We start from the raw sequence: 23,202 nt of genomic DNA, 5'->3' as shown, positions 1-23,202 counted from the left end.
AGTATTTAACAAATAATGCTACTAGTGCTACGTTTATAAAGTAAAAGCTAACAATATTGACAACTATTTATATTTGGTATTTAGGTGTGAAAAGTAGCGCACTCTGATTTCATGTCATTAAACCGATCCCAAAATCAATTAGTATTATTCACACCATTCCCCACGAATAGTACTGAATAGCCTTGGATATCCTTGTAATGTTTTGTCACGCGTCTTATATACTCTGGCCCTCTTCGGCGCTTCTTTATTAAAAAAAAATTGTTTTTGCTATTTCCTACTGTTTAAATGCTTGAACGACGATTTGTAAGGACAACATCCCCTCACTGTGATCCCTATTTTATGGCTTGTAGCTGTACAGTAATTTATTCGAACATGCTGAACCACTTCTGAGAAGTCAGAGTTACGAGATATCTTTGTAGTTGTGGATGTCGAACATTTTAATCCGCTTTATATATCACCTCCTAAATACAAGTGGTTGTAACTTAAGCAAATATCCAAGCTACATTTTCAATTTTGTTTTGTCTTGATTCCACCTTTAGTCAAGGCAATTCGATACACTGTCAAGAAAATCTGCGCCGGTGAGGGAGCTTCGAGTTGTCACTCACTCCAGTTCTCTGTCATGGCGCTGGCTAGAAAACCCGGGGAACCTTTCCTGGAATGCATAGGTAAGAAGACCCCGTGGCTTCTGTAAGACCTTATGCGGGAGCATTCACCTTTTCTCCTACGCTTCCAGTTTTCTTGTGCATTTTCTTCAAATAACCGGAACTTCATCGTGTTCACGTTTTAAACCGGATGTCATATAGCAATATTAAGTTGCGTTTAATTCTGCTTCATTTTCTGTTAATCGTTACTTTAGCCGCTGTGTGTTCGGAGATTGAAGGCAAACGCAAAAGTGCATTAGGGAGCAAGAAAATTATGCCTACGGTCACATTCACTCTTCCTATGTTGCGTGCAGATCCAGGATGCCAGTTCCCAGACCAAACGAAAATCACTATCAATTATGACAGTAAGTAAACGTGCTTTTCTTTCCATCTCGAAAAAGGTGCTTCAGCCACATACACTTGAAAGTAATATTTTATGCCAAAAACAATCTAAAGAAAAATATTCTCGGTTCAGCAGCCGTTCACCGCTCATTTTAAACAACATTTTCAGCCATAGGGTGTTTGTTTTCCTCGGTTATATCCTTGTAATAGATTTGTTTATTTATTTTATTCTTAAAAACGTCTAGTGCACTTACGGTCTTTGTGAATGGAGACAATCTGCAGCATTATAGCAGTAGCAAAATCCAAACGAAATTTTGAAAGAATGGGAAGGTTAAAATATATACTTGTCTACTTTTTATATCTTCACCGTTGAGTCACACTTAACCTTAGTGATTAAAAAATGCCTAATAGAATATCTAGAAAATGGCAGAAAATTCCTTTTAAAGAAAAGTATCAAATACAGGCCGAATTATGAAGGAAACTATACATTTTTTTGCTTAACAATGGTGGTTAAGGAAATTCGTATATAATAATATACCAGTTCACAGAAATCTTTCTAGAGCAGGCCAATCAACTCTTCTAGAAATGTCGCGAAATCTGCAAGAAGCCATCATTTCCAGTCACAAAGCGGGCAGCAAGTACCTATGCGCGATCAATTTCTTTTTATGTTCAGCTTACACGAAGGATTCCAGGCATTCCAAGAGCACACAACAATCTGACGGGCATTCTTATATATTATGCGGTGCTTACTTAAAGCTAATTCATGTCGAGACGTTTAACATGCCACTAGCCTTCAAAGATCAACATCAGAATTCTGGTGCATGAATCAGAAAAAAGTAGTTTCACAATATTTGTACTGCGTAGGACTATATTTATAGTGCATAGAGACAAAAACTCACCTCTTAGCTAACTTTTGCATTTCCATTGTCTTGCAGTTGACTTTCACTCGATACAAAGCAATCTCTACCCAACGATGGAAGAGCGTGTCAGCGTGCCATTGCCTAAAGCTCCTAGCACCCCGCAATCACTGCAACGAACGCTGAGCATGAAGTGTCCAAAGCTCATGCTACTAAATGGGACCGCCTTAACAGACAATGTGGAACCCACAGCACTCAGCGTCGGCTATTTCGTGGATTTGGTGGAGAAGATAGAGTTGGCATACCCAAACCGAAACCTTTTTGACATCGCCACACTACTTTTGAACTGGTGAGCAGGATTAGAAACTGTTTTAAATAGATGATTACAGGAGTTACAAAAATTAGGCCTATACAAAAGAGCACAGAACAAGAGTAGAGGGGAGGGAGCCTCAGTTCACAGCTCGAGCCAATGTTTCGACAAGTGGGCTTTTCTTCGTCTGGGCCAGACCACTTGTCGAAACATTAGCTCGACCTGAGAACTAAGGCTTCCCCCCACCCTCTACCCTTGTTCACTGCTCTTTCATACTGTGTAGCCATCTTCTCCCTCTCTTTCTACCTAAAAACAGCTTCTTTAATTCAAACTGTAGGCTGGAGCTTAACATTCACAAACTGTTCTAAGCATTCATTACGGGCTCCCCGGCACTCTCTGGTGGCAATTTAATTTGCTAGAACGTAAATCGCAGAAAGCTTAAGGCATGGCCCAACTCCTTTCCAGTTAATAGCTTTATTCGAAGGTTTTTGCGATAACTTTGGTTTTGAGCATCATATATTTCACTTGCACGGGCATTCCCTGCGTAAACCTTTCCTTTACTACTTCAGCTCCTCACCAGGTACCCCAAACTTCTGTTTCCCTAAAATAGTGTTAAAATGATTACTTTAGTTTTAGGCCATTATTTCTACAGCCGCCTGCCAGACATACACGTCTAGGTCATTGATCATGCTTTACGATTGGTCCCCAGTCTTGCATAGCTAGGCGACGCTATGAGTGAATCTGAAATTGCTAAATAATCTCAGTTCTTCCTTATCATTAACTCTTCTCACCGCGAGGTCTGTCCATACTTCCTCTGTGATATATAGCACTGGCCATAGGATATGTCTCTGCTTTAGACTCTTCACTACTGATATTTTATTACTTTCTCTATGGAGGTATTTTTCAATATAGGTGTTCTGTGCCTTTCTTTGTAATTCATGCATAACTGCTGAGGTATAACTCGGCCGAATGCTTCCTCGTAATTTAAAGGGCGGCGTATAGCCGTTTAATATATTCTCCGCATTTCACTATTCCCCGGTTGGAACTGTGAATCTGGTGCATTGTCGAGTAATCTTAACAAAAGCCTGCTTTCGCATTAGGCTAATTGAAGTCTTTGGTTTTCTTGTTACTATCAGTGATTACCTTAGTAAACACTGCGCCGACAAGAGACAGTAAGCTGATCAGCCTGTTAATTTTCACGTCGTTGATGTGCCCTTACTTATGCAGTAGGATAATCTTTGCCTTTTTCCTAGAATATCGTAAACTCAAAGTCTCAATGTACTGTGTACAGAGCTTGACTATTTTTGAGCAAAATATATCAACTATCCGTCTACAAATAAGGAGTTACTTTCTCTTTACCAGCTACTTTCCTCATCTGACGAACTTTCTCAAATGAGTGTTAAGAAGTACTGTGATGAGCTAACATCAATATGCAGCACTTAACACAATATGCTAAGCACATAAATGTGGCGTGCAATTCTTTAATTAGTTCATTAGATCTGAAAGCAACTGAGCCTGCTATATGCTCTGTTTCCGTCAATAAATCCCTGTTTTAGTGCATTCATTATCAGTATAATTATGGGCTGCGACCATAAAGTACTCATCATTGTGCGATTTTTGATATTGTTATTTCAATTAAATACTGCAGAAGCCCCTCTCGTTTACTGCTGTACGTTATACAGAAAGTTCATTTGAGCAAGCGAGTAGAAAATAAACTCTTTTTCGTCGCTTACTATCGCGAAAGCATTATATGGCTATGCTCGCGAAATCATGTCTGCAAAATGTGTCCGCAAAATGTGTCACCGCTAGTTGGCATCTGGTGATGTCATCACCAGATAACATCATTAGTCTTATGACTTCATGAGTCATGTAAGTCATGAGACATTAAAGCTCTGAGTCAGGGTCATAGTCATAAGGATCGATCTTTACATTATCGAGGTCATGTGACGTCATAAAGTATGGGGCGTAATGAGTATGTGACATCACTATCAGTGACGTCACAGGCTTAATGACGTCACTGAGGCATTGTCATGGTCAATAATCATACGTCATGTGACACCGTAGGGCATGTGTCGTCACTCATGAAACAAAAATGCTTTCGCATTGGAGAAAGACGCGTCAACCCCCGGGAGATTAGCACAGCCTCCCAGCACTAATACTTTCTCATTCTCGCAATGCAATTTGTGCACTGATCTTTAGGTATTTGTTTTCCTGACTGCATGTTCGCCTACACAAATCGGTATCAGCATCGTGTACATATTGCTGAAACAAAAGCTTATTTCTCTTTCAATTTGCTAAAACATGTCTTGATTCTTGAGAGAAGGCTACAGTGGCCAAATAAACTTACTCAAAAACTGCGGGTGGCGCCGCTCGCATGGTACCTGCGCATTAACGGGGTCCAGTGTAATTACTAGATTGTCTCGGGCATTTGACATCTTTGCCCCTTCCAGCGCACTTCAGTAATCGGTACTGGCCATTTGGTAAACTCCAGAGTTATTTCATGCTGACCGTAAGTCTGTTGAGGCAAATTGCCGGCCACCTTTGCCAGTCTCACAAATAACTCTCTAGGCAGTTCACCCGTCTTTCTTTTAATGCGGAAGCATTTCTTATCTCATGAGTGTCGCGACCAGGGTGCGTCGGCAGAGTGTGTGGACCAAACGTTTTTTTATGTCAGCTAATCTAGAAACGCTGGTGTGTGCAGAGCCTGTCATCACATGTCCGCTCAAACTGACTCATAAAATAATTACACCCATGCCAGGAGTCGAACCGCGATCCTTCCGTGTCCCAGCCGGCTGCGCTAACGAATACTCCATCCGTGTGAAGCATCAATAACTCCCCTTGACATGATAAAGCCAGCGTGTTCGAAATAATCTTGTAACAACGTGCGAGTAGTGCTATATTTGGTATTGGTTTACAGCTGGTAATTAAAGAGAAATACTAAGCTCACACACCTCTCCAACCTTTGAAAATATGACGCCCACACTCACTACGTCCCGGGAATGCTGCGCTATGCGATCATAAACCTAAAGGTCTTGATTAAAACGCAAAGTTCTTACAATAATGCGTTTCCTGTGAAATGACAAATGCCGGAAAAGAATGGCTGTACTGCCCTGCCTGGCACAATCAGGATGCGCGGTTTGCAAACGCAGGTTCACGGTCAGCGATTACGAGGTCACGGATAGCAGCAGGATTGGGCGGGGCATGGCGGAGCAAATGGCGCTCGAATCGTGGCTGAATCCATGGCCCCGTGGCATAGAGGAGCGTCCGATGGCGTTCAACAGGAGCCTCCTTACCGAGAGGGAGCTGTGCGCGCTGTTTTTTATGCTTCACCACTCGTTCCACGAAAGCAAGTGAGTGCACTTCGTCCTGACGAGAGATAGGCAACTTCCAAATAAATTTCTGAAGTACGAAGAGGCAGTTTTTATAGCCCGCTCAATAACTCATGCACCTAAAACCGAAGTTTCAATACATGCTCCTAAATAAGCAAGGCAGTCTACAACAGGGCAGTTTAGAAATTCACAGCATAAGTTGCAAAACGTTAACGTTGCCCATGGACAATCACGGCGTAGAATCGAACTCGTCGGTTAGTTAACCGCGCAGAGCTGGAGAGTGCGAGCTACAGTTTTAGTAGTGTTGAAGAAGCATTAAGTCGCGAATAAAAGAGATTAGCGCACGTCACGGATTCCCGTAATGACAAAGCGTAGCACTGCGGTTGACTAAGAGGCTGATAAAGAGAGCACCGGGCCATTCCCATTCTTCAGTATTAGGGTTCAGCGAACTGTATAGAGAAAGGGGGGAGGGGGGGGGAGGGTGGCGGGTTAAACGAAATTTATATTTGCTTATATAAGAGAAACAAAAAAGCAATCGTTGGTGTTGACGACTGAGATAAAGAGAAATGCCCCTTGCCCAGCCACATAATGGCGGCACTTCGACGCTTGAGTGGTGGCTCGCTTCATAAATGTTTCTTCCTGTTGTGCCCCCGTGTCCCACTGTGCTGCAAGAATGGGAACGGCCCGATAAGCACTCCTGCGACCGCAATGCCGCGTGGCGAAATATCAAAGCTCTGCGCCATCGTCATTTCTGCAACGTAACTTTAGCTTGGGCCAGTTGGTGCATGGCACGTGAAAAAAAAAAAAAAAAAAACAGGGGAAGGGACGCGTTCACAATAAGTAAACATGACGACGTCCTGTATTTTTCTTCTCCGTGTGAATGCGTCCAATCCGCTAGTTTTTTACGCTCTCTTTTAGTACGCACTGAGTGCACGTGGTTGTGTACTGGTTCTGCTGTGGTAGTTCGTGTACGCCGCTCTACGAGCAGTTTTATGCGACTGAATGTCACACATTTGCAGGAATATCATTTACTCTTTTTTCTCGAGATTCATTATCTTCTTGTTTCTTGTTTGGCTGAGCATGAACGCACACATGAATGGGAAGTGACGTGAAGCAAAGCTGTCTACCATAAATTTTCAAGCCGTCTTTGCACATTTACCTAAATCAGTGAAAATAGAAAATAATTTGGCGCAGGTGTCAGTAACAGCTGGCACCACAAGATAAAATGTTCTAAAGCCAGAGGAGATTAGATGTATTCGTCCGCGTGTATTAGTCTATTAAGGATATTTCTGCGCGTTCCTGGTTGGCTTCCCACAGAGACGGCGACAGCATCTTCACCGTAGAGAAGGGCGTGGCACAGGTCAGCTGGGAAGCACCTAAGATCGCCGTGGCTCTAGGCAAGGTGCTGCAGGGCATCGCAGTCGGCATGATCCACCGGCCTGGAAACCTCACTGACATCTTGCAGGCAGATGAGCCAATCAAAGACCATCACATCCCTCCTGTAGATCCTCTGCTCTCAGCTACTGTCGGTGGTTCGTACATACATTAAATGTCTCGGGACTGTTGCTAAATTATTTTGGCCAGAGCAACATTTACATCCATTTTTTTAGGCGACGCTGCTTGCGTTCCTTATCAGCTCCATGTACGCTCAACCGTGTTGGTTTCGTTCAAGCTACATCGAGGGCAGAAGAATACACTGCTTATTTTGTGATGACGTTGACTCAGCCGGTGTTAGTTAAGTGAATCGTACCATACGATACTCTGTTCTAAAAGGATTTTAATTACTACTGCTCATAAATAATGACCCAAATACTGTACTTCGCGCTTCTTAGAGGCGGGAAAAATATGCGCACCTCACAGTAAGTGACTGATAGATAGGTGAGAACACTCGAGTTTGTGCAGCCACTATTTTAGAGCAGCAGTCAGCAGAATCACTGAAAGTGACATTTGAAATCACTGCTGCCGTAGACTAATAACCGCGAAGAGTCTGACATTACTGCGAATCACATCAACCGAACGTGATCAATGTACAGGATTTAAATACGTACGCAAAGTTTGCTACCTTAGTGTGTGAATATATACTTAACATATTGCATGACCGTATTGGAGCTGATTCGTTGCACGGCATTCATCTGTGCCTCCTTCGAACTCATCAGTGGTGCTGGCCGTGTCTTCGGTCGAGAGCTTGCTGCATCACCACGGGGGCAGCGTCATAGGCCACGAGGGTGCCTGGATGGGGGAATCCTGCCCCAGCGTCTACAGGACCGGAGGAAAGCGACACTGGTGCTCCTACAGCCTACTCAGAGGTGCCATAGACGGTACGTTCTCCTGGGTGGCTATATCATTCGGTATTCTGAAATGTAGTGCTATTTATGCCGGCTCTGGTGTTATAGGGGCAAACGAGAATAAATGCTTTTTTTTTTTTCATAGGCCCATAGATGGAGAGAAACATTTGAAATACTGTAGTCAGTAACCCTTCGTCGCGCTATTGATAATAAAATGCATGACTGCTGAGTGCACATTGAATTTTGATGCATCGAACCGATAAGTCGTGGATCAGCAAAACACTGAGGGCATGGGCCTATAGAACAAACCGTTTGTATGGTCCGTACTAGCTGTACATCGCAGAAACAGGAGCTGCGTTGCAAGACTGAAGAAATTATCACAGACCAAAACAAATTTCCTATGCGGAATGTGCATGTCTGGGTGCTCCGGGTGAAGAATTAAAAACGAAATCGAAACAAGCATGGAATTATGCCCGCAGCAAGCAGAGCATAAGGGATACTATTCGAAATGTATTCTCGATGCCAGTAATTATGGCGAAGACCTGAAAGGGAAAGTTGAACAGTTTATTTACTTCTAGTCTGTATTCCCGCTGTCGAACCATCAGGATGGTGGCGTAAAAGCGGTGAAGAATTTTTCATAAACGAACGGAGTATCATTTTCAGAGCACGGAATACCAGCACCTCTCCATAAATTGAAGGTACACTCGTCTCCTGGCGTCGACCACACCTCTACTTACACGCTATTGGTGTAGAGATCTGGCACAGTCGCCACCTAGCGATAGAGTGGCGAAGTCTGCTCAGTGTGGATGGGTGTTCGCGTCACATGGCAGCCCGCAGTGATTTATGCGCTTGCATGCGGCGTGTACAAGAGTGATTCTTGCTTGTTTCGCCGCTCCTGTGCGCCTTTGCTTACGTATCCGCCTTTTACAATGAAATATAACAAGCTATCGCCCTACGCTCCATTAAAAAATTAGAGGGTCTCTTAGATGTCTCCTAAGAGGAGAATGGCGAAAGCCTACCCTTCCTGTCCTAAAATTTGCCTCCCATCGTTAGCCTCTTGTCGGCATTCGTTGCAGTGCCACATATAATTACAATTGGTTTGCAGGAAAGGAAAAGCGCAATATCTATCACACTTTCTTCGACAAGTGTGCGTTTGGACGGTACACCATCGTTCCTATCACATGGCGTCCCTTGGCATGCGTTCAAGTGTGGCATTAGAACCCCAGGTGGTCGAAATTTCTGGAGTCCTCCACTACGGCGTCTCTCATAGCCTGAGTTGCTTTGGGACGTTAAACCCCACAAACCAACCAACCAGATGGCAGAGACGCATCCCGCCTCGGCCAATAAGAACGCCGGAAAAGCGGGACATACTTTGTCCGCGACCGCATGAGCCATTAAAGGATTTCGCCTTAAAATAGACTTCTCCATATTGAGTATGTCATGCTGAAAAGGACATCATCGGTTGCGGTATTCGGTGCCTAAGATCCTTTGACAAGCAGTATTTCAAACGAAGAGATGGTGTTGTTAGGCGCTGTGTCAAAGCAAAGCAGGTCGCTGCCATCAATACAACTATACTGCAAATGCTCAAAAATCGTATATTCCCATTTCTGTTTGGAATACCCTAGCTACTAAAACATATGCGACCGCAGACTGCTGCATAGCAAAATCAAGCTTGAACAAGCCACTCTGTGCCTTCTGTATCCACGATAGAGTTATCCGAATGCCGTCTTTCCGTTGCTTTCTTTTTTGCAGTTAAACCTCTATAGTGACGTCTTAGTTGTAGGGTGCTTAACTACTGATTTCGAGAACACGGAGTTCGATTTCGGCCGTTTTGAAAGGCACTCCTCGGCTTAGGGATTTCACAGCACGTTAAACAATCCCATGTGGTCAACAAAACCGAAGCCCGCCCTTACATCATCCGTCATATAGCCGATGTCGCATAGCGCGTTAAACCCGCATATGCATTTCTTTTCTTTTTTCTGTTGAAGGCTTCTGCGCGTCCGTAACAGTGGTAGTGAGTACATTTCGCTTTATAGGAATTCTCGAACGTTTGAGAAACCAATACTTCCCAGCACCTGTTACACTACATATTACATAATAAAAGTTAATCTATGTACAGTCATGAACAAAATATGATGGAAAAAAGTTTGAGCATTCGTTTATTGATTACGTCATAATCATCTGTGACAAGCAAACTTTTGTTCCGTTTTTAAGAAATTTTCCTCTAGATGCATATTATTCATAGGCAGTGCTTATATTTAGTGAAAAAATGCTGAGAGTATTAGCGATTGCGTACATAATGTTTGTTCCATTTCATATTGTTCATGACTGCACACTGGTAGCCCATTTGCCCGGGTGGTTGCGTGCCTTGTTTTCCTAAAATTTCGTGCATATTTTTTTTTTGCTGCATTGGCAAACTCCGCGGTTTTTTTATGCAATATTCAAACACTCTAAATAGTAAATCGCTAATGTATTGCATAAGGCACGTTTTCATCGCCAACAAACCCGCCGTAAACTCGGACGCAAGCATAAGCCGCGTGCGTTTTTGCGAGCGCCGCCGGCTGCTTGTCCACACTACCGGAGCGACGGTGGCGCCACCTCTGGGTCGATATCGCGCAAATGGAAATGGGACGTGTATATTACCCTATTTGGCGCTATGAACACGGTACAGCAGAAGAGTGGCGTGTGTACCGATTCCTGCCTGGCGCCGTTTCTCTGCAAGATTTTTCTGTCTTCCATTGACCAACGTTTAGATAATGTTTAGATATGGGCAAAATACTTAAAATGGTTTGATACGTTGATGACTTTCTAGTATTTTCAAGGCAAAGAGAACCTGTTACCTACCATAACTGCGTGATGGAAGTGTTTTCAGACAGTGTGGCAGGGAGCTAAACTTCACGCATGAGGTTCCGACGCACAACAGGCTGCAGTTTCTAGACCTTCAAATTTCAGTTTTGGGAGGCCAAGTTTGCTGGCGCTACAAACCTCGTGCGCAGAATGATGCAATGCGGTAAGCTTCAGTTCCGTCAATGACAGCAAAGAGGGGTTTGGCAACCATGTGCATGTAAGAAGCTATCAAAAAGTTTCGTTTTCATGAAGCTAAGCAAACTTTCGGATCTGAGAATTCTAGGCCGGTATCAAGCGGTTTCTCCTTGGGGCGTTTGTTTGCGGAAACCTTGTTCCAAAAATACAAGGTTAAGAGTTTAACAAAAGAATCAGCGGAGAAGGCAGTTAATGAAAAGGAAATTAAAAAAACGGCAGATTGTACCATACTCGCATAGGGTCGCAGATAAAATGAAAATGGTGGCCAGTAAGTACAAGGTGCCCATTGTCTTTTCGGCGCCATGAAAGCTTGAAAGTCTTTGCCGAAAGGTAAATGAAGAAATAATAAAGAAAGTATGAGAAAAAAGCATAAGCTCAGAAATGTTACGTGCAAGGCATGGGTTGTTTACCATAATACCACTAAGGCAATTCGGAAGACGAGCGCCTTCGATAGCATGAAACACGTCAATGTAAATCTTACGAATGGTCTGGGTTCACTACTTCTAAGAAAGAAACAAGTGCTTGAAAAAGGCGAAGACACGACAACGCATGAATTGGCAGACGTTTCACATGCGAAAGAAAAGATCGGATTGGGTCAGCATCACTTCGCTGAGGCTCTACTTTACGGAGGAAAATGTTTGAATAGATTTATCTGAAAAGGCGCTTGTCATCTCTACTAGCGCCTGAGGTATCTGCTAAAAAATAAAAATTATAAATATGTGTTGTCCCTTTAAATAAACTAGTTCACAGAAGGGCTTGTCGCGTTCATGTCCTGTTCTTTGTCTTTTTTTTTCCTATTGACATAATGAACCAACTCGGCGAGCAAAAAAGTTCTACGGAGCTTCATAGGCGTTGGTTTGACGCCCCTGTTTAAAAAATTATTTAACCTTGGCGCCTTGCCTAAAATTTGGACATCCGCTGAAATATTCTTTGTTTACACAAGTGGCGACAAATAAAAACTAGAAACTACAGACCTATAACCCCTAACAAGTGCTTCATGAAGTCACTGGAGCAAATTATATGTTCCAGTTTGATACCTCTGCTTAAAGATATTTTTGTCTTTCCGAACGCACCATGGGTTTCGAAAGCGTCTTACCTGTGAATCCCAATTAGGTAAGTCTACTCATTAAATGGCTAGGTCAAATAATAGCGCTAAACGAGGTGATTACTACTTTTTACATTTCCAGAAGGTATTTTACTGCATAGCCCATAATTTTTTATTAGTAAAATTGTCGGCACTCGTAAATGGCGCAACTTTTTCTTTCTTTTTTTTTTTGATGGAGGATATTTTGTTGACCGAAGAGTCCATTGTATTAATGGAGAGAGCTCATAGCATACAATGTGCGGTCTGATGTCCCTTAGGCATCTGTCCTGGGACCCCTCCTCTTTTTGACATTTATTAGCGATTTATATGACCAGGTATTAAGCCCACTTTGATTTTATGTTGATGACTTTTATCGTAATATCACTAACCTACATGATAGTGTTCAGTTAAAGAATGTCCTTTACTCTATCATGTTGTGGTGCAAAACATGGAATATAACATTAAATATTCCAAACGCAACGTCGCCCAATTTACAATCAAACGTCATATACATGTTTCATATTGACTCGAAGGCGAAAATGTAAATAGTCCCAAACTACAAATATCTTGTCGCTCTGTATAAAAAAGCCTTCCATTGAATCACTATAGTGACTACGTAGCACCTATCGCTAGCCGCGTCTATAGTTCCCTACAACGAGCTCTTATAGCAAGCTCCTTCTATATTAAACGAAACACATTACATTTTCAAATGTGCGCACTGTTTTAGAATATGAATGCTCCGCTTGGGGACCCTGAAACCACAACATGTTTCGCAGAATTAAAGCGCGTCAAAAACGTGCGGCCGGATTTGCATCCTCAAACTATAATTTCACACCAAAGCTCAACTAAAATAAGAATAAATCTGGGGTGACACCTTCTACAAGAGAGATGTGAAGAGAATCGGTTCAAGCAATTCCACAATAGATTTACTGATACAGTCGGTTTAAAAAAGAAACATATACACTGGATCCCGCCTACAAGTCCGTCCTAGTTCACTACTCCCTCGAAGCCCGGGAATATCAGTGTCAAGAAAACAGATATATACATTCCTTTTTTCCTAGACCTTTTCGGAAATTGATCAGCTTACCGGAGCAGTCACTAATCATCTTGTTTTGATAATGCTTTAGAAAAGTTTTTGTTTACTTGACATTTTTTCTGTGTGCTTCTTCTACATGGTGAAAAATCTTTATTATTACTGTCCAGGACTTTGTATCATGGTGTACGAAATTTTTCGTTCATTTTTTTTTTTTTTTTTTGCAGAGTTGAATCCGATTTCTTATCCGTTATTACGTTATTTATTGCCTTTCTGTTCTATTTATTGTATGTTACTCTATGCATTGTACTACCTGAAAACCCTTTACATGGTTTCTTCATACGACAATGGGCGTTTGTGGGGTCTAGGCATGTCAATAAATACATAAAAAAGGAAGGGCTCAAAGAGTCACGTCTACATTTGTGCTAGTATTACTCGCTTTCGTGGTATTGGCCTTGCCAGCATGTTTTGAACAGCTCCTCCGTATGTGCATTTCAGTGACAGAATTCCAACAACCCGAGAGAGCGAGGGCCGCTCTGAAATTTTTAGAACCAAACAATAACTGAATTCATGAGAAAATCGGAGAAAAAGCCATACGTTCCTTGATTTCTCGTGAAAGCGTAGATACCCAATAAGGATCTGCTTCCCCTTTCCTCACTGTATCCCAAGGAACGCATACATTCAATACTGAGCACTCACGCCGGCATGCATACTGCGTACACATTAAAGGGAGTTCTTTTCGCTCGTACGATATTTTTGTAAATCAGTGGCGATAGACCAGAAGCACTTAGGAGCCGTCTTGCGCAATCCATCATTCTTGCAGAGAACTGCCAGCTACTCATGCAATGATCTGGTTTATAGAGCTTAAAGTCGCAAAGATACTCGGGCCATTGTACATCAGGGAAGTGAGATGGGATTCTTTTACAACACAAAGCAAAATTTACAAGGGTTGAATCGACTCCTTAGTGGACTTATCTTCCTCTGAGCACATTGTTCCCCATTAGCGGATGTCTAAATATGCTTCTCGCTCAGAGGAGAAAGCCCCGAGAAGGGGAGAAAGGTGAGACAAAAAAATTGATCGGATTGAAAAGTGTGACTTGGAAAACCTGTTATCCTTGCATAAAACCTCTGACAGATAGCACGCTACATGGCATTAGATAGCATAGCCTCTAAAACTGCTATAAAATAAGCACGTTCAGCAAAATAAAACCCAAGACAGAGAAGGTGTAGAGAAAGCGACTATGTGCCCCAGAACGAAGGCTGCAGTCGAGTTCACCTGGAAAAGATCCGCTGAAAATCGCTCAACATGTACATAATGAGCTTTTGATGTAAATAAAAGCCTGCTGATGCGCACTTGAGGGGTGTTGAAGCCAGGATAACACTTGGCGAGTCAGCTAGAAGAAACCGTTGCCACATAGTTTCAATGAGCACAGGTGCGTCAAACTCTTCATTATGACAGATTATATAGTCATAGCTCTCGGAGTATTAATGGTGGCGTCGAAGTTCCTATTTTGAGGTCTTGAGCACTCTCCAGTCCACATACTGGGGTAACATAAAGAATTCCATAATGCTTAGACTGAATTAAGGCTTATATTTTTGGCGTGTCTTTCTGCATCAAATACAAGAGTGAACCCTTGAGTCACGCCATAGATATGATCTCCAGGTAGATTTGGACGATCTGCAGTCCTTCAACGTTCTGTGAAAACAGTGTGAGCAAGGCTTTCTGTGTTCAAGTTAAAAGCTACCGCAGCGACCGGTTTTGCCTCTATGTAGTCCTCCTGGAAAGTAAAAAAAAATTGCCAGCGATTACGTTACTTCCTAATGCAAAATTTGAGCGCAGCTCATCAGCTGTTTGACCTTTTCGATGGATTGAGGCAAAGATTTCGAGCAAGACACGTATGTACAATTACAGAAAACGTTTTTTTTTTATTTTTCACACGTATTCCTTAAAGAAACCTCCACTAACAGTTCTTGGCTGTCATGAAAGAATCTTTGTGGTCGGAGAAATGAAGAGAGCAATTAAGGTATCGTGAGGCTGCGGGAGGGAGCGCGTGGGCCCATAGAAACCTTACGCGACGAACAGATAGCAGCGACTGACTGATGACGCTGACGCCGCTAGCGAGTAAAGAAAATGTGACTGCGTTTCGGCTTGAGATGTACGCATCTTGGTGCGCTGATAGCGAGCCAGCGTTTCGGCAACCGGAGAGTACCCTCGTCGCCATGCAGGAAGGGGTTGGGGGGGGGGGGGGGGGAGCGCTAGCAGCAATCCAATAACACGCGCGGTCGCCGCCACGGAAGAAGCGGGAGGAGGGTGGGGGAAGGAGCGCGCGCTGCCCCAGCTGCGGAGTTGGTTACAGGGATAACGCCGCCGACGCCGACGCCAACGACGACGCGAAACGCAGGAACGGGCGCCAAAGAGCTGCGCTCTAAAATGAAACACCAGAGCCTTTGGGGTCAGCGCAGGGTGTCAATTGAGATTCGATTTCGGCCCATCGGAATACCTTCACTCTCCAAACTGAGGGAAGTATGAAGTGTCATTTCTGCGCACCAATTGTTAATGGTATCCAATGAAACGGCCTGTTTATAAAAACCTACAACCGGTTATATTGTTGCATTTTAGCAAATTGAAAAAGTAATGATGAGGAGCTTGTTAATATATTTTAGAAAGAAATCATCAGTATTTGAGTCCATTGAAATCAAAATCCCTTTGCCTTCCGTGAACACAAGTTAAGCTGCCTTCTTTCTAACCACTGCACCAGAATTACAGCTAAACTTTGTCGCAGGCCTTCTACTGGGCAAGCACTCCCGCCTCTTGGCTGCTCGAGGCATGCGTCTGAGTCGGCTGCTGGCCCTCTACTACGGCGTTTCCGGCCTACCCAGTCCTGTTCCTGGAGTCCCCTCGCTCTCAGTGTGCGGTCGCCGAGAACTGCTGTACCCCTACCTGCGCGACGGCCTGCTCGAAGGCAACGTGAGCCACATGGCGCGCGCCTACCTCCTGCACCGCTACGGACAAAACTCAAAGAGGCTCAGCCTATTTGTAGCCGCGGCCACCGATGAGTTCCTGCAGCGGCTTCGGAGGGACCTACTCAGTGAGTGGTGGACATAACATCCTGTATTTCAAAGCGATTTTCCAAACAAGGTAACTGTGGTACCTAAACACGACCGGTGACTGTTGTCGATAAAACATGGTTGTAGCAGTAACCATCGCAAAACCAGTACCGTGGAATACTTTTGAGGGCCCAAAAATAATCAATTGCGAATATGGCTTCCGAAGGTAAGTTGAATACTAAGTGAATATCTCTAGCACCAAATCAAACTAGAATATTGCAGGTAAAATCAAATCAAATGCCAATTAAATACGTTTACTGCTACTCACCGAATTTCGAATATGCAGGCAGACGCTTATTCTTTTCGGCTGGGCCCTCAGGCATTGCCTAAACTTCGAGACTGTATACAGGAGCAGTGCGAGCGCTGTCACATGGACCGACCATGTCACGGCGCTGAAGCCTCCATCGCACAATGTCCGATCTTAGCAGTACGTTGTGCGCCTTTGTAGCGGAATCAATTTTTTTAATCCCTGAAAGCGGTAGCGGCGTGGATGATTCAAACTAAATACTATACTCAATGCAAATAATTTTTGAACTTTGGCCTTGTATTATTTTGGCAATTTTATTCGCTGTTCAGGAAGTTTAGGTATTCGTACTAATCTATAAAGAAATGACATTCACTACGGAACTGATGAATGCATACAACACAGCGTATTGACGTCTGCAAGACGGAAGTTAGCGATCATTGTTTTAACGAGCGCCTTTGTCATTGCGTGGGATATCACCACATTCGTATCGCCACTTGTTATTCACCGGCGACCCTTGAATAAATAGGCCAAATTCTCCGGTGTCCTGTCTCTGTTTCGGTTCCAACATTCAAGCGATTGCTAGGACACTAGAATTGCGTATATGTTACGTAAAGGACGGAAAAATGGCGATATGATTGTGGCTTCTTGCTTCGCTAGGATTCCGGCTCCAGAGGCATGCTGGCTTGAGCGTTGCTGTGGAATCATAAAAGAAGGGAACAAAAGTATCGCGCTTTCTTTATCCCTCATGCGGCGAATATGAAAATTTGATTTCCAGCTATCGCTTAGCTGTTGAAAGCAAAATCTAAACATGTGGTCTTTTCAGATATAACTTTGTAGCCGTAGTATGCTTTTTATTTATTTATTTATTTATTTATTTATTTATTTATTTATTTATTTATTTATTTATTTATTTATTTATTTATTTATTTATTTATTTATTTATTTATTTATTTATTTATTTATTTATTTATTTATTGTACCCTCAGGGCCAAAGGCATTACAGAGGGGAGTGGGTTAATTAGGATACAGAACAATGAATATAATACAGTGAAAACAAGTAGTAAAAAATAAAATTCCTCCAGAATAAAACAAACAACATTCACAACGCGTAAATAACATAAAATCAATGTACACAACACAGTGGAAACAGATATAACATCGTTTTCATGTCTTTTGTTGCTTTAGAGTGTGTCTACGTACTGCTTCTGGCTTGTTGAATTTTTGTTCTACTTGTGGATACCTGCTCTTGTTGCAATAATACCTTTCTTCCTTACCCTTTGTTTGCGTTTTCCCCGTTTGTAACATCCCCTACAACAATATCTTCGGGCGATTTGTAGTACCCTAATATATAAATACCAAGTTGTCATTCAAATAAGTTGATATCGGACCCATAATTATTAATAATTGTTAAGCACAAAACATGCCTCGAAAATCTGGCGTCTTTACTCCTCTACCAATTAAATGCCTTCTAGGTAAACTCAAGCTGCAGGCAGAGTTCAGGGTATTTGCATAGGATAAGACAGATCAGTATATAATCCAAAGTAGGGTAGATCTAAGTTAATGAATAATAACTGATTAACACCCACCTGTACGGCGCCACACAGCCGCGTTGAAACCTTCGGCAGCTTTCTCAGAAATTTCGCACTTGAAAGCAAGTTAGCAAATTCCTCGAACGCAGCTGACGTCCGTAACAATAGCAACTCATGGAAGTAGTGACTAAGATAACCAGGACGGTTGATCTTCGTAAAATCAAGTTTGAAAGTACCTCGGAAATGGCGTTTGTTCAAAGTATCTATTAAAATCTACATATGTGGAGAACGCCTTTGTTTATGATAGTATTTACTCATTAGCGTCCACCCAGAAGCACCCTTGCATGGAATGAACTTCACCTAAGGGGATATCTCCTCACGCACTTGATTTGCACTACTATTGTTTGCATGCTAGCCTTCTTGATCATCTTGCTTCGTAAGGTTACTGACCGTCAAACAGAGGTCCTGATGTAGCAAATTTGTTCTTGAAACGTTTAATTACTTGCTTTGAAGCTTTTCTCTTTACTCGGTGATTGCATCAACGTGAGCGCTTAATTCTAATCATTAAACAAATTTCACCCGCACTGTTTCTGTATAGTGCGTCGTAATACGTTGCTGCCAGTTAAAAGACTGTGTCTGCATTGCCGGCTACGATGTGATCCTAGCCTCCTGCCTTGTCACGATTCGCTATCCTTTCCCCACACAATGAAGTCTGCGGATGCTCTGGGTTTATGAATGCCTAAATATACAATTTCCAAAATCAAAAAACAGATTTTCAAGGTACACTATGCAGCACATACCGCCTGGAAAATTGGCTAACACATCAATAATATTTTCATGTGAAACGGGATATTATAATAGTTGCTCTGCATGCGCTAAACAACAAAGAGGATATAACCCTTTTTCTTTCCTGTTTTCTCTTCTACCTAGGAAATCCTGGATTTTGCGACAGGTACCCACCCACACCAGACCAAGGTGAGCGAAGTGATGAACCTGGTTACGCGGCCTTGTAGCAAAACTGGCGCTGAAGAAACACTGCTGGGCTGTGAAATTGGTTGACGTGATCAAAATGCGAGAGCATCCTTCTCAGCCTTGTATTTGCTCTATCGCTATGCAGTCCAGAGCACGTACTGTGCTCATAAGTCCACTGTGTCGCAGCTTGTAACTTGCTTAAGTCATTTTATCACCATAGCCCAATCATTGCCTCCTGTCACTAACCCGGCATTACTGAGTTGCTATTGCCGGTTGTTGCTTTTTTATCATTAATATAGCCCATGCTTTGTTATAACCGGCGTTTTCTTATAGCCGATATTGCATTATCGCCCTGAGGTATCACAGAGCCTTAGACGCCGGACAGTTTTCCCTTTCGAGACAGCCTTGATAATTTCACATTATACTGACTGTTATAGGACAGAAAGCCATGCTCACATATTCTGGAAAACGTGGCTGGCTGTACTTCATTCCTAGACTGGGTGTTTAATAGCTACTCTATACTTTCGAGGGTTTTACTGCATGAGGAAACATTAGCAGTGAAAACAATAGTTTGTCATCTGAAGATAAATCGCACAGACAGATGCACACATCTTAAAAGATCATCGAGACACTGGATGACAAATATTATTCGAAAATGAGGCGCAGAAGCAACAATTAAACATTTTTACCCCTCTTCCTTATTCCGACTGGCAGCGGAATGCCGAACACCTGGCGATGTCTTCGTGATCATGGATGGTGACGCATATGCGAACGACCAGTGGATGAAACAGCAGAGGAGAGTGGTGGAGTAAGCCCATAATTTTCTTCATTCTAGCACATCTGCAATCAACGCGCTGTTCGTGGTCGACTTCGCTATGATCAAAGAGTGATTACGCAGCAGAAACTTTAAGAGTGAATGATTTCGTGGATCGCTCTGGCCATGGTGCACAGGCAGGCTCCCGAACAATTTCTGGGTGAACTTGGCTACAAGTGACATTCGGCGCTCATCAGGGTGAGACGTATGGGGAAGAAAACACAGAGGTCCCTGTCCGTGGATGACCTTTTAGTTCGACCTCTTCCCTTTGGGAATGTGCCATTTGCTGGATATTTTAAACACAAGGTGCATTCGATTCGTTGTCGAGCACGCTACAAGAGCTGGGGCAGGTGGAGTATATTTCCTTAAGGAAACGCGGCAATAAATGTGGGATCATAGTTTTTTTTTTCTTTTCATATCAATTGTGCCCGTGCAAGTACTGAAGTTTCAGTCCAATTAGGCATAGCCATTATCACTCGCGGATAGAATGCTCATACAACACGCACTCATTTATTCCAATTTATTGTCATTAGGTGCTTATATTCTGAGCATTTGTTAACAATTGAACAGTCCTACGCTTACAAATTTAATCGAATTGTCCTTAAATATATTGCATCTCGCAGATTAGTGGGTTGGCCACCACTCACTCTTCCGAGAAATGCGCACCGTCACCCCACGCACCACGCCGAAAAGACGCAGTGTTTTTACAAAACAGCTCCTATCGATTGTAACAATCTTTAATCAATACATTTAGAGTAATGTGACACCTGTTCACGCTCATTGCGGATGGCATAAGATTAACCATTTCTTATTATTAATGTTTTGCGCTTTTGTACTGACGCGCGAGTTTGTGGCTACTTTTTCCAGCTCTCAACGAAGAACAGCGGTATTCTCTGCAAGATCACTTCACAATTTCACTTAAGTAACACAGGCTAGATCTGCGAATAAGCACAGCTCGTAATACGTTGGAACGTTCCACTGGTTTGCAGGTATTCTCATCGTTATATCGTATACACGAATTGGCATTGAACCTAGTCCTACAGTACCAAGTACAAAAAAAAAATGGCGTTAGCAAACATTCACTCTCGTTCACTTGTGCGCTTTTGGTGCGGGTGTAAAACATAATATTCATCCCACTCAAGCGAAAACGTGTAACTTGCTGCTAATGACCGTTCCTTGCAATGCTGAAGTTGGTTTCGAACACTACTATTCCGCCTTCTGTCTAATGTATAGACGTTCGAATATTCAGGCTCCTCAAAAAAGCGGGAACCGGTTTCCCACAATTCCGTGCGTCTTATTGGCTGCATTGATTAGTGCGGTGAAAAACTCTACACCCGCGAGGCCTGTCTCTATGCTTTAAATATTCGCTAGACTTTACCAGCACCTGAATAGCTCCTGGTAAACATGACCCAAAAACGTTGTCAATCCTGCACCGGCTTCAATTCAAACTCTGCATCCTAAATGCCGGAAGGAATTTAGGTAACTCCTGTCGTCGCCGTATGTTTGTTGTTTGTTTAAAAAACAAAAAGGGATCTCGTAACGTAGATTCCATTTTAGAAATGCACCATGCCTGATAACCAACGCAACGTCCTTTCAATCGCGTATATCTTACAACTGATTTTTTTAAGGACGTTTCAGAAAAATAAAATTCATGAATTGGCTCGCCTTCGGTGTGGACGACGTTCAAATAACTGTGCAATTTCACTTTCTGTGATAATAATGTAAAATGGTTTAATTTGTGTTTTTTTAATTCCATGTGCAGTTATTGATCTTTATCGCGCCAATGATAAGAAATGATTGACCTATATAAAGCATTGCAATCCATCTAACAGCTCTGACAGCGTCTAAATCAAAAATCTTTCGTAAGCGACGTATAAGTTTGACATCCTAGAATGAACACTAAAAAGGAATGGCTTTTATGGTATAGAGGCAGAACACTAAAATAAGAAATGCTGTGCGTCTTATCATCTCTAGAGTAAACGCGAAAGGAAGAAAATGTACTTCACATCCTATAAGAGTCAAGTTGCTTCAGTAATCCTAAATAGGATATGCATCTTGAAACTGATAAACATCTCTTTCAAAGAAAACGACGAATTTCCTCATCGGCTCTGACTAGGTCTGTCAGCGATGCCTGCTTTCCTAAATATTTGTTCTTTTATAAGGCTGAACGTCCAAGAGCGACTCAGGATATGAGGGCCGCCGTAGGGCAAGATTCGGAATTCTCGCTCCCCTGGAGTTCTTTAATGTTCATTCACATTGCACGCAGTACAAGGGCGCTTTGCATTCCACCTCCATCAAAACGCGGCTGTAATGGCCAGGATCGAATCAATGTAGACCGGGGCAGTATTGAAGTGCACTTACGTCTGCGCTACTGCGGCGGGAGAAATAAGTGTATCAATATAAATGATCCAAGGTAAAAGGTATTTTCATCCCTAAGGATAAAAATAAACATGGCGTACTGCTGTTGAGTTGGTTCACATATCATAAATTTATTTCATCTCTCAAGACGTATCAGTATCAGACTTATCAGTATCAAGACGTTTAAGATAGGCTGCTGGCTATACCATTGATAAAGACCGTAAGCCTAGTGCAATCTCATTGCCAATTGACACGCACCTCTAAATTTTCTAGGCTGCTTGCCCACCGCCTCAACCTCGGCAGAGAGAGCCAGCGCTTCGTGCACCTGTACGTGAACAAGCGCGACATCGACGGAGCTCTGCAGATGCAGTTGGCCAACGAGACATCGCCCTCGGCTGTGAGCTGCTTCTCTCGCAGCGTCAATTTCTCCGGTAATGCCACTACGCGTCGAGGGATGGTGTTTCACACGCTAGAAGGATTTTTCGCAGCGACAACCTATCAAGAGCTGTTTCACTGAATGGACGACTTAATAGCTGTTCTATACTCGGAGCCGCGCAGAAAGCTAACTTCATCTCACAGGAGCTATTCTACCCATCGCCATCGCCACCAGAGTAGCTTTGCTTTCCGGTTCATTGGGTGCTAGAAGATCAAACCATTGCCAGCTCCAGCTTAGCAGACTCCTTCTCGATTCCTAGTAATAAGGATTTCGGCCACCGCAACGTGGTCACAAAAGGTGTATGCATGCACACCTACCACGGCCGTTCAAAATAGGGGTGGAAGGCGTGGTCAGGAGTCTCTTCGGATGCGAGTAATAAGTGCCGTTTCTTGGTGAGACTGTCATACTGTGTGAGAGGAGTTGGCAGGTTCGCACTTTTGCAAGTACGTGCTCACATAAAACATAAACGTTCTTTTGTGTGGCGATTAAACGACGCTCCTCCTTCTTCTATTGGTTCAAGCGAAGCTGTGCTAAACTACATTTGGTAAAGTAAAAGCAATGTTCAGCAAAGTTAATCGGAGCAACATAATAAACGAAGATCAGCTTCGCCGTAAAAGTAGACTCGACATCCCCTTTCAAACCACTCTTTCACTCTGCGAATACATTTATATTCTTTAAGATGATTTTGGTGGGAAAGCGCAGTATCAGTCTTCTTGCTCAGTGGACACCTTCAACTTTTTGAGGGGCATATGTCGTCAGTCCGAATTCCTATCGCAAACTAGCCTGCAACTTGACCAGAAGGTGGAGCGCTGCCC

At 42.9% G+C, this 23,202-nt stretch overlaps 1 protein-coding gene across 1 annotated transcript in view; it reads left to right on the top strand.

The window, feature by feature from the left end:
- Nucleotides 1–23,202, top strand: part of LOC146199921 (uncharacterized) — a 53,996-nt gene that overhangs the window by 7,554 nt on the left and 23,240 nt on the right. Inside the window, exons 6-15 of the mRNA XM_084592229.1 lie at nucleotides 540–665; nucleotides 956–1,006; nucleotides 1,919–2,189; nucleotides 5,300–5,500; nucleotides 6,797–7,011; nucleotides 7,636–7,797; nucleotides 15,707–16,012; nucleotides 18,738–18,782; nucleotides 19,494–19,587; nucleotides 22,225–22,382. Of these exons, the coding sequence (XP_084448355.1) occupies nucleotides 540–665; nucleotides 956–1,006; nucleotides 1,919–2,189; nucleotides 5,300–5,500; nucleotides 6,797–7,011; nucleotides 7,636–7,797; nucleotides 15,707–16,012; nucleotides 18,738–18,782; nucleotides 19,494–19,587; nucleotides 22,225–22,382 (1,629 nt within the window). The remainder of the gene's footprint in view (nucleotides 1–539; nucleotides 666–955; nucleotides 1,007–1,918; nucleotides 2,190–5,299; nucleotides 5,501–6,796; nucleotides 7,012–7,635; nucleotides 7,798–15,706; nucleotides 16,013–18,737; nucleotides 18,783–19,493; nucleotides 19,588–22,224; nucleotides 22,383–23,202) is intronic.

This window comes from Amblyomma maculatum, chromosome 2, assembly GCF_055883805.1.
Source record: "Amblyomma maculatum isolate TAMU_Amacu chromosome 2, ASM5588380v1, whole genome shotgun sequence".
Lineage (NCBI taxonomy): Eukaryota > Metazoa > Arthropoda > Arachnida > Ixodida > Ixodidae > Amblyomma > Amblyomma maculatum.
This window is presented reverse-complemented; position numbering and strand designations above follow the sequence as displayed.